This window comes from Chinchilla lanigera, unplaced genomic scaffold, assembly GCF_000276665.1.
Source record: "Chinchilla lanigera isolate Chin_1 unplaced genomic scaffold, ChiLan1.0 scaffold00079, whole genome shotgun sequence".
Taxonomy (NCBI): domain Eukaryota; kingdom Metazoa; phylum Chordata; class Mammalia; order Rodentia; family Chinchillidae; genus Chinchilla; species Chinchilla lanigera.
This window is the reverse complement of record NW_004955480.1, coordinates 8,272,407-8,289,869: the sequence shown is the minus strand read 5'-3', so window position 1 is coordinate 8,289,869 and position 17,463 is coordinate 8,272,407. Positions and strand designations below refer to the sequence as shown.

Genomic DNA, 17,463 nt, shown 5'->3' with positions numbered 1-17,463 from the left:
AAAAAAAAAAAAAAAAAGCAAAACAAAAAAACAACAATAAAAATAACGGATTTATTTGCAAAGAACCAACTTTATTTATTTATTTATTTTTAGCAGTTTTGTAACTTTATTTGAAAGTTAGTTCTCATCCACATTTACTGTCCGGAGATTTTTGAACGTGGCCACAGGGTTACCAAAGTGTACAGCTTGTTTGGTGAATCTTCATCCTCATTATGCTTTCTGGACAACTGTACACGGATATGATATGGGACGTTCCTTTGGCCCAGATAGCTTTGTTTTTTTGTTTTTTTTTCCGCGGTACTGGGGATCAAACTCACAACCTTGCGCTTGCCAGGCAGGCGCTTATGCCACTGAGCTATATCCCCAGCCCCTAGACAGCTTTGTTGAGCCTGGTGTCAATGTGGACATCTGGAGTCCCCATCTCCTTCTTGGCAAATTTCCGGATCTCCCTAAGTGCCCGAGGGGCCCGCTTCTTGAAGCCCACTCCATGGATGCGCTTGTGAATGTTGAGTGTGTATCCTCCAATCACCATCTCCTTGATGGCAGAACAGCCCTTCTTCTTCTTGCCACCCTTCTTTGCGGGAGCCATTCTGCCAGGTCCAAGTTGAAAAGCTTTTTTTTATGGTACTGGGAATGGAGCTCAGGACCTTGCGCTTGCCAGGCAGGTACTTATGCCACAAAGCTAAATCCCCGGCCCCAAGAACCAACTTTAATAGTCATGGCAGAACTAATAAATATTGGTAACATCGTACACATATGCAACCAGTTAGCTTAGGGCTCTGTATCACTTAATGGTACCTAAATCAGTGTGGTTTTAATCCATGGTTCTTTGAATGATTGCAGAAACTAAGTAACCTTAACTAAGGAAGGCACAAGGATGAAGGACTGTGTCACATTTCAGGCCTAAACTGACTGAAGCATGATAAACATTCATTTCACAGCTAGGTTGTGTAAGGATATTGCTGCAGTGAGACCCGCTGCATTATTTCTTTTTCAGTAGTGAACCTTATGAAAGCCTCATCCCTTCTGAGAGGCACAGGTTAAAAGAGCATTGTCTTCGGTGTTAATGGGGAAACGGGTTCCTCCACTGTATTAATGATTTACGCTTTTTGTGTTAATGATTTTGCTATTGAATTAAATGTGCCTTGAAAAAAAAGTTAGGAGAAAAAACCCTTTTGAAAAGTAGTTTGCAAATCAACTGAAAAAGAAAGGGAAAGAATCATATTGCTTTAGAACCGTGATGGCAAACCTTTTAAAGACCAAGTGCTAAAACTGCAACCCAAAACCCACTTATTTATCGCAAAGTGCCAGCACTGCAATTCAACCTGAATATCCGATGCTTGGCTGCTGGCGACAGAGACGGTACGTGTGCCATGGGTTCGCCACCACTGCTTAGAACTTTTAGGAATGTTCTTCCAGGCTGGGGCCCTGGGCATGCACTGCAACAGGGAAAACCAAAAACAACTCTCGTTGTCTCTCAGTTTTTTTGCAGATTTTGAAATTCCATACTTGCAGAAGGATAAAGTCACACAAATTGAAATCTGGGTCATGCATGAAATCGGGGGACCTAATGTGTAAGTTTTGGTGCTACTGATGATGGTAATTATGGTTTTCTTGGATATGGTATAGTCAGGTCCATTTTATGCTTTCAATCTGGGGGAAATGCCCTTCTGTTTCTCGTGTAGTTGGTAGAGAGGGAGATGGGTCCGACTTTCTGGGAATGCCACTAGCCAGTTTTGATCCCCCTGGGAAAGCCTCCTTTATCCAGCCAGGAAGTACAGTGTTCCTTTCTGAGTGACTTGGAAAGCTCTGGATAGGTGAGTACCTTTCACATATGTGAGGTTCAAAGCCAGTTTCTGGTCATTTGGAACCCAAATGCCCTCATCAGGGTCTTCAGAATCAACCCAAGGACTCTGTGATAAAGGTTTTATTCTCAGAGAACAACCAGCTCCACCACTGGGTCTCAGATTACCTGGCAAAGAAAGTTTTAAGATCCGTATTTTTCTGGGAAACCTCTTGAGTTTACACATAACTGAAAGCTGAACTCACGTGTCTCACCACTAAGGGACACTCTAGGCACAAACGCAAGACGAAATAAGGTAGATCTGTTTGGTTTAGAAGTGTTTCAATGAGCCCAAGATCTGAAGCTGCCAGAAGGGGGCTTCGAAGGCAAGCTGAGGCCTTGTTCTTCAAAGCACTGATCCTAAGTGGAGCATAGAATTGCCCAACCCCAAGAGCGGAGAGAGAACTCCAGCAATTTCTGTTTCCTACCCCCTCTAAGACTCACCATAAAATGGATGTTATTTTTCCATAGCTCTTGGGCAACAGACTGCAATAAATTTGCAAACTACATATTACTCAAGTTACAGAAAGATCAGCATTTCCCTTCCCTAGAGACAAATTGCGGTTACTGTTGTGTGATAAATCCATGGCGGTGTTATTTGTTGTGAGACCGGGCGTGGTGGCACATGCCTGTAAATCCCAGCACTTGGGAGGCTGAGGCAGGAGGATCATTGCAAGTTCAAGACCAGCCTGGGCTACAAAGTGAGCTCAAGGCCAGCCTGAACTGCATAGCAAGACCCTGTCTCAAAAAAGACAACAACACGAAAAAAAGAAGCCAGTCTACCATGTGGTTGGGACTGTGGCTCACTGGCAGAATTCTTGCCGTGTATGAACAAAGCCCTAGGTTTGATCCCCAGCATTACCAAATAAATAAATACAATGAGAATCCACCCACAATTAAAAATAGAAGAGTTCTTGCCTTGTATCTTTTGTGAGAAGTTGTTCTTTGTCTAGAAGTTATGCTTACCTATTTTTTTAAATGTGTCTGTTACAGAAGATTTGATCTTCAACACTCCCTCGTGAGAGTAGGATATTGCAGTTCGTTGTCATCTTAGCTCATCACTTCTGCTGAGGGAGAAGTTACAAAAAGAGAAGTTACAAAGATTGAAAGGAACAGTTAATGCTTAAAAAATTTTTGGCCGGGCATGGTGGCACATGCCTGTAATTCCAGCACTTGGGAGGCTGAGGCAGGAGGATCATTGTGAGTTTGAGACCAGCCTTGGCTACAAAGTGAGCTCAAGGCCAGCCTGAATTGCACAGTGAGACCTTGTCTCAAAAAGACCAAACAAAAATTTTTTTGATCAATCTTGCATGCCTATTGCATGCCTATATCTGATAATCTGAACAACTACTTGGAAGATAACAATGTGCAATATAACAACTGTTGTGGATTTCCTATCATCTTGTTTTGAAATTCTGTATGTTTTTAATGTTTTTAAATTTTTTTATTCTTTTCAAAATAAAAAAAGAAAAAAAATGATAGGATTCACCTGAATTACATCAACTTTAAGTCTTCCATGTACAACATACAGAAATCTCACCTGTGAACTAAGCATTCAGCCAGACCCTGAATCACAAGGGTGAGCAGCCTGGGCGCTGCTCTGCCTCTTAAGGAGATGCCTTTGAAATGAGCTCTTAAATAAGTGGTTTCCTGTTTTTCAGAAATAAATGCAAGGAAACTTGAAGAATGCATTTCCCCCTGGAAATCTATAAAGAAACAAACAAACAAAAAAAAAAAACCTTACTGCTTGTAAATTTGAGCCACAAGTTAGACATAGTTGCAGGTCACGAGCCAAGGAAGTAGAGGTGTTGGGCTGCTCAGATTTTACGGATAACAGGAGATTGTTTTCAAAATTGCGTTATATTAGGGATTACTGCTAAATAGATGTTAGCTGCTCTTGTTACAGAAAAGTAAGTATTTGAAATGACAGCTCTATTAATCTGTTTCATTGAGGTAACTATTTTACTGTCTGCATGTATCTTACAACATGTGGTAAGCCTCAGAGATGTGCAATACAATTTATTTTTTTAAAAAAACTTACAGACAGATAGCTAAAGGCAATATGGTTAATGCCTGACTGCATTAGCAGGGTTTTCGCTGCTTTTATTCAAAGAAACTATAAAATAATATGGATTCTTCTCTGCGTCTAAGCATCCTGGAGTCTCATAATTATTGCTTACTACAAAAAAAAAAAACAGTCCAGTTTTCTGGACCATCATCCCAGATTTTGGCAAAGTTCTAAAAAAATGATTGGTCTGAACACTGTCCATTTTTTTCTTGTAATGCCTTGAATCCAGCTTCTGTGGAAACCTCTTCCAATCACTCAGTTCCTTTCTGTACACTACCTATCTGTCAATTTTTTAATGGGGAGGCTGGTACATTCCTGGTCCACTTTACTCCAGGCAGGGATCTGTTTATGAATGAGCATGGTGCCTGTTAGGCACAGCTGACAGTGTTGGCCACTGTATAAATGCACCTTGCCTAACTGGGGCCATCAGGAGGGCAAGAATCAACTGGTGAGAGTGTGGGAAATGCACTTGCTTGTGATCAGTTGGAGTATAATTTGGCAGAACATAGGGAGAACCTGAAAATGGAGGCAAAACCTTACTACCAGAAAATGGTTTTAGGAATCTTTAGCTCATCATTTCTGCTGCAGGAGAAGTTACAAAAGGGGTCAGAACACCTGCTTGCAAGTTTAAGCCACAGGTTAGACATACCTGCAGGTCACGAGCCAAGAAAGTAGGGGTGTTGGGCTGCTCAGATTTTAGGAACGACAGGAGATTGCAGTCCATAAAATTGTATTGTATTAGGGGTTATTGCTAAATAAACATTACTGCTTTCGTTAGAAAAATGTAACTGTTTGAAATGAAATTGCAGGACCAGGGATATAGCTCAGTAGCGCAGCGCCTGCCTGGAAAGCGTGAGGTCCTGAGTTCAATTCCTTGTACCAAAGGAAAAAAGAAAAGAAAAGAAATGAAACCATTGTGCTTTGTAGCCATTATTCATAGAAAAAGGTTTATTGATACTGAAGGACTGCCTCACAGTGTGGATCTGATGATAGACCAAGGGATGACTCATGTCCTGTGGAAGAGGACAAGGAGAGGTTTCATCCTGAGACTCAGAATACTGTGCAATCTGAAACCGATGAATATTTATTTTGGGGATTTCACACTTACTGGTTTTGGGCCAGGGTTAAAAATCATGACAGCAAAACCATGGATAGGTAGGTACCAGGGCACATGGAAACGTTAGCAGCAGCTGTCTCTAGTGATGTGGGATGGGAGATTTGGGGTAAGTTTTTCTCTTCTTTTCATTTTCTAATACTAAAAAGGGTGTACGTATCTGTTGTTAATACACTGCAGGTTGAACAGGATCACAGCCTTGTTTGTGCTGGCCCTGGGCCACACCACTGACCGGTGCTTCTGGGCTGGGTAATACCCACATTGTGCAGACTCTCAGAGGGCAGCCTCACAGCCGGTGTTGGGTCTTCAGCGTGCCCCCTCCCAGATCCTGCGTGTGTGCACTGGAAGCCGCGCCTTTTTTTGGACCCGGATCTTTCTCACATTGCCTCTAAGAGATGTTCTTTTATTTTTTTTTGGTTTTGGTTTTTTTCCGGTACCGGGAATTGAACTCACAACCTTGCGCTTGCCAGGCAGGCACTGTGCTGCTGAGCTAAATCCCCAGCCCCTAAGAGGTGTTCTTAAGAAGTGTCAGTCAGCTTAGTATCGGCTTCTCATTCTCCCTCTTCCTCTTCTCTTCCTTCTGTTTACTCACTGTTGAAAGCGTGTTTCTCTGTTCTAGGGAATCCTGTGGCGAGGGCAGCGTGAAGATCCTGGAGGAGAGACTTGAGGCCATGGGGTTCCAGTACCGCTGTATTAACGACCACCTGTAGGTGACCGTGCGCGTGACCAGGGTGCACTCGGGTGGGTGGCGATGGGGGTTGAAGAGGTTTTGCTGCACAGCAGCTGTAGAGCCCATGGGATCAAGCCTCCTGGTTGTCCCCAGATGTGTGGGCAGGGAGAGCCTTCCGGTTCTGGTTCTGAGAAGCCAGGGCTTCTGCCTGGGCCCAACCCACTTTAGGGTCAATTCTAATGGTGGTTAAGGATAGTCAGAGAAGAACTTTTCATTTGTCTAAGTCATTTCCTCCTCCCCTTACTTACTGTGGAGCAACCATAGAATAAGAATGTGCTTCCTGTCTCTCTAGATCCCTGGGGGATCCTTATCCATGACAGGCACTAAGGTGGGAGTTTGATAGACTAAAGACAGATACAATGAGACCATAAACTGGTAATAAGATCATAATAGTTCCATCTCTTGAGGGCATTATAAGCAGGCACTTTGTATTCTTTACACTCAGGTATCAGGTGAGGGCCTTGCTGTTTCTTGGACATGAAGTACAGAAGCAGGGTGGCTTGTCACTTGGAGCAGAATTCAATCACTATGGGAGCATGTTGATGGCGAGGCCCAGAAGCAAGTCTTTGGCTCATACCTCTGACAGGAGAGTTTTTAGAATTTCAGGATTGTGCTTATTTGTCTCAGGCTGATGCAGGCATCATTCTTTCTCTCAGGGAATAGTCAGAGTTAGGACCAGCTTTGAAGTTACAGGGTAAATGAGAAGGAGGCTGACTGGCTTGGTATGAAGGAGCTGGTTGCACCTAACTTGGAGAAGAGGTCTCTTCTCACAAGTGGTATGGGGCATTCTGGCATATTCAGGAATTCATGTTTGGTAAGATATCCTCCCAGGGTGCAAGCTCGTGCCTGGCAGAGGGGCAAGAGGCAAGGGTCTCAGTTGCCCCAATAATGGTAACCTTTCTCTGACAGGGGGACTATAGGTTAGGTAACTAAAGAGTGTTCTGTTTAATTGTCTACCAGGAAAGTCATAGGTTGGCCTCCAATATGGGTGTGGACTCTGAGCTCCCAGTGACCCAGCCAAAGAAGGGAGCCTGATCTGGCCTAGTTTGAGCCTGTCAGACTGATGAAAGGGCTGTCCTTTGATCCAGGTTGAAGTCTTTGAGAGTTTTTCTGTTAGTCTGAATGGGCATTTTTTTATAGCCCTTACACCTTGCATATTGGTCTTTGGCCTGAGAGTATGGTCATCTACCAGACTGAATTTTCTTATGAATATGAGGTGCTTTTTGTGCAGTGAAGGCTGCACCTATCATCTGTAGATTTTCTGGGGCCTAAGGGTCAAAAGGAGTGTGGACCCCATAGGCTTCACAGAGTCTCTCGTAGAAGTCTAAAGGGTTTTTATCAAACTTCTGGGTAAATAGTAGTCACTTTTGACATATTGATGGGCTTTTTGTCCCCCTCTTTTATACCTTTGAGAAGCACTTGACTGGATTGATTTCTTTTTGCTAATGTGTTATAATTTTGGGCAGGTTGACCTTTAGGAAAGGCCACGGCAACCCATCCGTCAGGGCTGACAGTCCATGGAGGTACCTCTCCCGTTAACCAGTTTTTCTCTTCAATCAAAATGTGGTGACATTTCTGTGTTGAACAGAGTCAGAGGGTTGCTGACAGTCATCCCAAGTGGGCGTTAGATGACACCATTTGACCAGGATAGGAGTGTAAGGGTAGCTGTAAAGCAGAAGGCTCTGGTGGGGAGCCTCAGTGGCTGAACAAAGGCAATGGCTGAGAGGATTCTCCAGAGTCAAGGGTGGAGAGGCAGGCTGGTGTGGTATCAGAAGAACCGGCCGAGGGCTGGCTGCTGAAGGGTTGGTGGCCGGAACCAGTTCAATAGGCTGGAAGTAAAGGGGGTCGGGAGCAGGAGGAGGGCTGGCTGGTGAAACTGTACGTCCTGGCAGCAGCTGTGGTGGCCAATCAGAGATGATACATCTGCCAAGGAGGAATCCTCAGGAAGAGTAAGTCTTTGTTAAGGTGCAGGGAGTGGGTTTGGTTTCATTTTAACTTTGTAATCACCAGAAAAGCCCTTTAAAATTTTTTTTAAAGATACATTCCAGAATTGTAAGCTTTGAGTAGTTAGAGCCCAGTCTGACTCACTACATGTATGTGATGTGCCCTTGAGCAGAGTCACAACAGACAAAGGGTGGGTGCCCCTCAAAGAGAGACCTGGATCTGTGCCTCTTGGCAATTTAGGACTGTCTAGACTAAGGAGAAACTCATCACCAGAGTCTCCATTATGTCCCATTAGATGCATCCATAGAACCACAGGTTAGGACCCATTCAGACTCCATGGTCTGGGGTTATCTCGTCGTGGAGCTGCACTGACGGAAGTCTATGGCTTACACCATCTGTTACATTCATACACACACTCAGCATTCATTCAGAGGTTAAAACAGTTCCTCCCCCTGGGAGTCCTTATTCTGATGAGAGGTGATCAGTCTCTCCTGTCTCGTGGGACAGACTTAACTTGGGGTCTTACCTGATCCAAAGGCAAGGCAGGATTCTGCAGCCGCTCCTCTCTTTGGTCCAGTGAGCTGCAAGTGGCAAGCACGGGTGTACTTCTCTGGTCCCCTGAGAAGATTCTGAAGATACTTTGGGGGGTCACCTTTCTCCTCAAGGGGCCGGAGGGGTCCTCACTTCTTCCATGGGGGCTCTGGCCAATGACCCAAATGGCCAGCATGGTTGGCCTTCCCAGTCAAGGAACCAAATGTAACAGCAAAGTTCTGACCAAGAACTGAGTGGTACTGAGGGCTGGCAGCAAGAGTTATCCCCGAAGGCTCAGCGAGCGAGATTTTTATGAGGCTGCAAAGCAGAAGTACAGAGGCAGAGTGCTTGTCATTTGGGGATTGGTTCTTACAATGTCCATCAAGGTGAGGAGCCATTTCTGGGAAACAAAAGTAACAGAAACCGAATTAAATGGGAGGTTATTTGGGCAACAGAAAAACAGACACTGAAGTCTACTGGCAGTTTACATTGTCAGGGAACCAGCATCATCTTATACTGTGGGGGCATTTCCTGTTATGATATGTCTGTGCAGGAGAGGCGGGCGAGGAGCTCTGGCTTTGATTCACCTGCAAGGATCAAGTTTCATTCCCCAGTCCTCCACTGCGAGAACTGGGGCAAATCATTGCATTCAGCTGTCGCTACTGGAAACTGGTGGTGCAAGTAGAACCAGCTGAATTGGTTATACGATTAAATGACATAATCTATGGAAAATACATAATCAGGTTCCTTGGTACCAGGCTGGGAGTGCAGCTTGCTGGGAGATGGCTTGCATAGCATGCACCAGGCCCTGGGCTCTATCCCCAGCATTGCAAACAACTATAAATTTCTTGAGATACAGTATAGTAAGTGCTCAATAAATACTAGATAATTTTATGTTTTGCTTTTGGAGATAGGATCTCACTATGTAGTGCAGGCTGGCCTTGAACTCATGGCAATCTTCCTGCCTCAGCCTGTCAAGTGCTGGGATTACAGGTAAGCACCACACTCAGCTTTTAAAGAAGAATAGTTTGTATGTTCTTCAAAGACCCAGATTTTGTATCACCAAGACTTTTCAGGTGCACCATAAATGTTTGATAGATGTGTTATTTAATCTCTTAAACACTACCAGGCACGGTGGTACATGCCTGTAATCCCAGCACTTGGGAGGCTGAGGCAGTATGATCACCAAGAGTTTGAGGCCAACCTGGTCTACATAGTGAGCTCAAGGCTAGCATGCACTACATAGTGTGACTCTGCCTCAAAAATCAAAACAAAACAGAAGTCCATTCTTTTCTTTCTGTAGACCTGTGAAGCTCTTGATGTGTGTGGACCACAGCACTCATCCCGACTGTGCCTTAACTTTGTAAGTAAATGTTTTGATTCAAATCTCTTTTCCTTCCTAAGATTCCTTCATATACAGCCCTCTTGTGAATTCCACTGTGATTTTAGACCCCGTGCCCCAGCAGCCTCTCAAGGCCTGGGTGGGTGGGTGGTCTCGGGCTGTGGTGTCACTTAGGTCCATATGGTGCCGTGCCATCTTCTTCACCAGACCGCACACCTGTCCGGGTGCAGGTCATGCGCAGCTCCTTTTTGTGAGACTCACTGCACTCCACAGCAGAATTTCTGATGACAGTGATACCGTCTTGGCACCTGCACCTCAGTTCAGGGGCCTCAGGACGCAGGGGGAGAGGGTGGCCCACCTGGGTGAGGCTTGCGGCTGGCACTCTGTGGCCACCCTCTCACCTCATTTGATCACTTTCCCTGAAGGTGGTCCATTTGGTCCTCACCATTGATGCTGAGGTTTGGAGAGATTAAGGAATCCTTTAACTTCACGCCAACTGGCTAGAGCAGTGATGGCGAACCTTTTAGAGACCGAGTGTCTAAATTGCAACCCCAAACCCACTTATTTATTACAAAGTTGCAAAGTGCCAACAGTTCCTATGTGAGCTGCTATCCCATGCTCCACAGGTGGGGCGGTGCTGGGGTGCCTTGGCTCGTGTCCCCGCTGTGGCACGCATACCATAGGTTCGCTATCACTGGGTCAGAGCCGGACGCAACACCAGGTGAAGTCCTTGTGCTTCTTGCGTACTCCCTGCTCCCGAGGCCACGTGCATGCACAACAGGCATGCAAAGGCCCGGAGGTTCTCTGCCTGTTCTCCTCCCCTTCTACGGCCATACCACCCTGAACACCTGATCTTCTCTGTTCTCCTCCCCTGGCTTCAATATTTATTTCAGTGACTGTTGGTAGGTCTATTTTTGACAGTTTTGCCCATTTCCTTTGAATGAGAGGTACAAAACCATCTTTTACCCTTTGCCAAGTATTCCTCCACTTTCATTGCCCCGGCAGGGATTTTACCAATCTCTTTTTTGAGCATTTGAGCAATCAATATTGATAGATCATTTATAAAAGCAAAACCACAGACAGCAAGTACACAAAATTGCTTCATCACTTCACAGATTCAGTAAGGTATAATTTCCATCTCAATTTCTTAACAAAGCAGAAAAAAAAATTAAAGCTGTTATGATGCCATTCAATGTGTGGTGGGATTGTAAATTGGTAAAATGTTTTGGGAAAACCATTTGACAGTCTATGACCAGAATTATAAAAATATTTAGAACCTCTGACCTATATGAGCAAGGGTACTTTGGGCACCCTATTCTAAAGAAATGATGACAAAATGGATAGAGCCTACGTGCTCAGAGATGTTCACCAAAGCGTTACAAAGTGGAGACACTGGCTGGACCTAAATATGCAATGGCAAATGAAGGATTCCATGCAAGGGTCCACTTCTGAAGCAGAGCAGGATGTAGCCATCAAAGACAATGGCAGGATACTCTTACAAAAATATAGAATAATCTAAGTCAAAGAAAGAAATATGTGCTTATATGATACAATGTTGGCCCCAAATCCACTTGGCAGGGTTGGTGCAGATATAAGATAACAGACGCCTCAGCTTCCTGAGATAGTCACGCAGGGAGAGCCAAGGCCGAACGTCAGATCTCTCATCATGGCCAGAAGTCTCTGGTCCAAAAAGGCCCCAGCCACAGCAGTAGGATTACTTATTTTTATTTGCTTAGAAACAGTGGGGCAAAAGATCTTCAATCTGCAAAAGTTTAGAATCAACACAGCTATTGACATTAATTCAACCCATATTATTAATAATTGTAGGATCAGGTTAGGGATAATCTATGTTTTGGTGCTGAATTTATTTGCAATACTTTAGAGAATTTAGCATATATGAGTAGCTATTGGATTAGCCCACAATCTCAACAAACATGTAAGTATTAGCTGATTTGAGATGTGGGAATTGTAGTTGAAAGTTGTAAGAGAATTTAATTAAATTTTTAACCTTTTTTTGTTTTGTTTTGTTTTGTTTTTGAGACAGGGTCTCACTATGCAGTTTGGGCTGGCCTTGAGCTCAGTTTGTACCCAGGCTGGTTTTGAACTCGCAATATTCCTCCTGCCTCAGCCTCCTGAGGGCTTGGATTACAGGTGTGCCCACCCCGCTTAACCAGTTTTAAAATACTTAAAACAACTAAGATTAAATCTTACACAGTTGTTAGGTTTACTAGAATCAAATATCTGTGAGGGCTTTGCTGACTGATTGATTGATTGATTGATTGTCTGATTGTAGTGCAGACTGGCCTTCAACTCACTATGTAGCCCAGGCTGTCTTTGTTTTTGTTTTTGTTTTTGTTTTTTTTTAATTTTAAAGAATAAAAGAAGGATAACATAATAATAGGGGGGACTTAGCAAATTACAGACAAAATGGTAGGAAATTATCAATGGTTATCATTTTACATATTATTGTCTACAAAATAGTTTCTCAGGAAAACAAATAGACAAATAATAGTGAGTTACAGACAAAAGAGGCAGGAGATTATCAAGAGTTGTTGTGCTATACTTTGGTATCTTCAAAGTGGCTTCTAAAGAAAATAAATAGAGCTATACATGAGTGACCTATTGAAAAATCATTAACTATTCTCAATGGTTGTTGTAGGAAACACATAATAATAAACATACATTATGAAATAGGATAGGAACATTACAAACTTAACAGAGTTATGGATAGATTAGTAGGAAAATATCAATGGCTGCTGTAATACATGGTGGTATCTTCAGAGTGGTTTCTCAGGAAGACAGAGATATGCAAGAAGGATCTAATAAGTAGTTACAGCCTAAGGGTTGTCAAAAATAGCATATTACCTCCTCACCAGTGACTCCTTTCACTGAGGTATGATGGCTGGAAGGAAGGCGAGGATTGAAAAGAAGGACCGAGAGACTTGCACCTGTGACTAGCAACAGGCTGTTTTCTTGTTCCTCCATAGTCATGATTACCCAGGACTCCTTGATGGAGATGACGGTCTGGCCAGAGGGAGAAGGCAGAGCATGCCCCAAGCCCTCTCATTCCTGTTGGAGTAACTGGTAGCATGGGTCTGAGCTCTGGGGCCTCCACCTCAGAGGGCAGACCGATCTCCAGTGGTCTCCTTTGCATCCAGGGCATGGCCCATGGGGCCTCTTAGGGCAGTTCCTCTTGAGGTAGCCTGGCTTTTAACAGTGGTAGCCGATGAATGCAGTTGTCAAATTCTTCTTGGAGCCCCGGGAATCAGACCCAGGCTGTCTTTGAACTCACAGTAATCCTCCTGCCTCTGCCTCCTGAGTGCTGGGATTATAGGCACGTGCCACCATGCCCGAAGACTTTGCTTATTTAAACACAGTTATAGCTGGGTGTGGTGGCACACGCCTGTAATCCCAGCATGTGGGAGGCTGAGGCAGGAGGATCATTGAGAGTTCAAAAACAGCCTGGGCTACAAAGTGAGCTCCAGGCCAACCTGAACTGCATAGCAAGATCCCATTTCAAAAAAAAAAAAAAAAAAAGAAAAAAAGAAAAAGAAAAAGACAGCTAAAATATTTGTAAAAAGAAAATGGAAGATTATAAAGCTTAAATTTACATATTTTAACCTAAAATAACTTGAGCTAAAAACAGCCAAGGAAGTTAAATAAATGTGAAACACCGTTAAAAGTTGTCAGAGTCAGGCATAATGATGCCCTCCTGTCATCTCTGTACTCTGGGGGACTGAGGCAGAAAGGTCACAAGTTCAAGTCCAGCTAAGGCAATTTAGGGAGCCCATGTCTCAAAACAGTATACTTTTGAAAAGGCTGGCGATGTATCAGTGTGAAGGACCTCTGAGTTCAGCCCTTGCTAGTAGGGAAGAAAAAGTTTTCAGAGTGCAGAAGGTTCCTCAATAGAATGACACAATTCGTAACTTAAAAATAAATGTGTCCCCCCAAATTAGACTTTTGAATTTATAAATTTAATAGCAAGAATTAATTTTTAAAACCAGAATAACTACAGATGGTGCATCAAACTGACCCCAAGGATAACCTCATGTCAACAAGCGAAGCTTATTAAGCTAAAATCTGACAAAGCAAAACACAGAACATGAATGTGGACATGGAAAGCAAAGCAAGCAAACCTATGCGCTTCTGTTTGTGGGTGGTCATGGGTGTGAATGACACAAACAGGTCTGAGAAGGTGAACTCCAGGATGCTAACAGCGGTTACTTCTCACAGGCAGGAAAAAGATAACAGGAGACTATCATCACTACTGTATTTCATTCCACGTTTTCTTTTTTTGGGGGGGGGCAGAGTCTTGCTGTGTATCCCAGGCTGGCCTCGAACTCACCTCGATCTTCCTGCCTCAGCCTCTTGAGTGCTGGGATTGCAGGCGTGCACCACCACGCTCTGCAATTAATCCTTATATTAATTAGTTATTTAAAAGCAAACTTAGTGAATCAGGTCTGGAACCAACTGAACCAGAAGTGTAATCACAGAAAATGTCCAGCAGGCGGAACCCTAACACAGATTTGAGGGTAAGATTCCTTCAACCAAGAAAGGGGCCACCAACATTCAAATAGTCTGGAAATTTTAAGGCCACGCTCCCAGGGCCATCAGATTTATTGTCAGTCTAACATTAGATGTCTTCATGGTTTTAAAAATTCATGTTTTACTTGGTTTTAACCGAATTCAATACGTTCTGTTTTCAAAAATCCGGAGGTCAGCTACTCTTGGCTACGATCAGGATTAAATTTTGACCAGGCCCTCTCTAAAGGGTACGCAGCCAGGACTGGCTTTTCCTCAGGAGTTAAGCTCTAGTGATGCAGAGTCCGTCACTGAGGACCGCGGCTGACGCTATGGCGCACACATTCGGGAAGAGCGTCCATAGGGGGCGCGCACAGCGTCCACAGCGTCCACGGGGGCGCGCACAGGATCCGCGCGCACAGCGTCCACGGGGGCGCGCACAGGATCCGCGCGCACAGCGTCCACAGGGGGCGCGCACAGGATCCGCGCGCACAGCGAGGCAGTACATCCAAGAAGCGCGGCTGGGCGAAGAAAGCGCGCTGCAGATTTCATGGGCAAAGAATGTGTCTGTCTGTCTGTCTGTCTCCTTCCTGGAAGGACAACCTAAATTACCCATGGTGATTCTCTCTGGGAAGTAGGAATGGAGATACTAAGAAACTTTTATTTTTCGCTTTACAACTTTCTGCCCTAGTTTACATTTTCTGGAGGGTGCATGCGTGTTTTGGGACGGAGGAGCAGGACTGACGTTTTCTGTTTCCTTGTTAATTTTCAGGTCAGCCGCATCCACTGGAAGAGCACCCTCCTCTCATTTTCCAGAACGGAGCGCCACCCTTATCCTGCCTCTGTTGGCGGCTGTGGCCTCCGGTTCCCAAATCTAACGAGCTCTGCTGTTGGACTCTGCTGTTTGAACAGCTGCCGGCCACGCCCGCCCGGGCTCCGTCTTTGTCCGGTTCTGCGTACACCAAGTGATCCTCTTCTCCGAAGATGTTTCTTCCTGGGAAAAAGTGGTCATTTTCCAGCGACTTTTATGCTCAGGATTCTGCAAACAAGAAATTAGTCTCATCCTGATAAGCGGGTTAAATCTGCTGCCTTAAAATGGAAGCAAGTTTCGATTTGCTTTTTTTTGTTGTTGTTCGATTTGCTTATTTTTATAATGGCACCAGGTCTTGAGACCTCCCCCAACGGTTGCATAATCTTATACAATCAAATATTTAGAAAATTCTAATAGAACAATATTTTGTATTTTCTGTATTTTTCTGAAGCTCCAGGAGTGCAGAATACAGGCTTGTTGATAGCTTGAGATATATGTACACTATAGAATACATACACATACCAGATATGCAAATATTTACATATAAAGAGACTTGTCTTAAAGGCTGCTCATGGCAAGGGGACAGTCCAAATGTCCAATACCATGTACATATTTATTGGAACTGTTTGGACCTGCTTGCCCAAGCTTTGGTGTATCTAGGATGCAGTATCATCCGGCAAGTAAAGGTCACGCTTACCAGGCAAATGTCCTCCAGCCAGTGACTAGGTGAGTTAACTGCAGTGTACCTGCACCGTGGAATACCGCTCAGCAGTAAGAAGTGATGTGGATGAAGCCCAAATCATCGTGCTAAGGGGGAGAAACCAGACCAAACGGCTGTGCACTGCGAGATTCTGTTTATATGGGAGAGGCAGGACGTCAGGAAAGAGAGCGGGTCAGGAGCTGCTGAGAGGGGAGCAGGTGTGAGGACAGGGCAGAGGGGCTCAGTGGGAGGGACCTGAAGAAGGAGCAGTTGGTGGGTCTGTTCTGTACCTTGACTGTGCTGGGCAGTGCATGGACTTGTGTATTTTCTTAACAGTTAAAGCCGTATGTCAAAAAGAATAAATCTCACTAAATGAAAAGAAATGCCTTCAAAGAGCATTTAATCCTATAGGAAAACTGCCAGTGATACATGAAAGATACTATGTAGGATATAACACTATTATACAATCCAGTTGTCTAAGAGATAATCCAAATGAATTAATTTTGGGTTTTTTTTTTGAGACAAGCTCTTGCTGTGTAGTTCAAGCAGGCCTTGAACTTGTGGTGATCCTCCTGCCTCAGCCTCCTGAATGCAGGGATTACCAGCGTACACCACTGTTGCTGGAATCTCCTGGCTTTTGAATCTCATGGCTGGCTACACCAAAATGTCATCTGGTAGCTCCATCTAAAAGTGGCTCACCAAGTAAATGTTACGGGGTTTGGGGTTGCTTGCCTCTCCTTCTGGAGTTAGATCCCAGCTTCTTCTCATCTGGAACAAAGAGTTGAATGAAATGAGCAAAAAGCAGTGGCAAAGTTTATTTGAAAAAGTAAAAGTGGAGTGAGAGACACTGGCTCTGTTGCCGGGTGTGGTGGTGCATGCCTGTAATCTCAGCACTTGGGAGGCTGAGGCAGGAGGATCATTGCAAGTTTGAGACCAGCCTGGGCCACCAAGTGAACTCAAGGCCAACGTGAACTGCATAGTGAGACCCTGTCTTAAAAAGACAAAAACAAAACGAAATGAAATTGGTTCTGCAGAGCAAGCTTGGGCTGAGTAGGAGGGAAAAGCAAGATAAGAGAACATCCTGGAGGAAGCAGAGCGGGCCGTTGTGAGGAAAGCCATGCTGGTAAACTCCTCTTGGTGTCTGTGTCCTTCTACGCTGTCCGTATCTGGAGGAAACCCACGACAACCGCTACACGCGCATCCTGAAATGCAGCACTGGGGTCGCGCACCTCAGGCTGACCAGGCCATCCCGTTGAAAGCCTGCTCAAGTCTGCCAAGAAGTCCTCGGGCAGGGCTTTGGGAACTGTTCTGTGCATGTGTTCCCGGATCTTGTGATTCACTGATCACCCCTTTTTCTCCAGCCAGTTTTGCCACACCCTCATCTCCCATGTCACCACCACACCCAGCTCCGACACAGTGCGAATTTATAAATGATAACATGAATATGTGTTTGTGTGATGTACAGCAAATGAGTAAAAGGGAAGGAAATAAACCAAAAGACGGAGCAAGCTAATTCTGGATAGTGATCATATCAGTGACTCTTTCTTTCTTTCTTTCTTTCTTTCTTTCTTTCTTTCTTTCTTTCTTTCCTTTCTTCTTTTTTCCTTTCTTTCTTTTTCTTCTTTCTCTCTTTTAATGGTAGTGGAGTCTGAGACCAGGGCTTTCTCACTGAGCTACATTCCCAGACCTTTAAAAAAAATACTTTGAGACAGGATCTTCCTAAGTTGGTAAATTTCCTATGCTGGGTTTGAATTTGTAATCTTTTTGCCTCAGCCTCCCAGAGTGTTGAGATTTCAGCTGCTTGCGCACACCCCTCATGTGACTCAGCGATTCTATTTTTGACTGTTAACTTTTTGTAT

The 17,463-nt window shown here is 44.4% G+C and overlaps 1 protein-coding gene across 1 annotated transcript in view; it reads left to right on the top strand.

The window, feature by feature from the left end:
* Bst1 (bone marrow stromal cell antigen 1) overlaps positions 1 to 15,983 on the top strand; it is a 30,241-nt gene extending 14,258 nt beyond the window's left edge. The window contains exons 6-9 of the mRNA XM_005402522.2: positions 1,482 to 1,574; positions 5,645 to 5,731; positions 9,534 to 9,593; positions 14,866 to 15,983. Of these exons, the coding sequence (XP_005402579.1) occupies positions 1,482 to 1,574; positions 5,645 to 5,731; positions 9,534 to 9,593; positions 14,866 to 14,971 (346 nt within the window). The 3' untranslated portion in view covers positions 14,972 to 15,983. The remainder of the gene's footprint in view (positions 1 to 1,481; positions 1,575 to 5,644; positions 5,732 to 9,533; positions 9,594 to 14,865) is intronic.
* Positions 15,984 to 17,463: the final 1,480 nt, after the last annotated feature.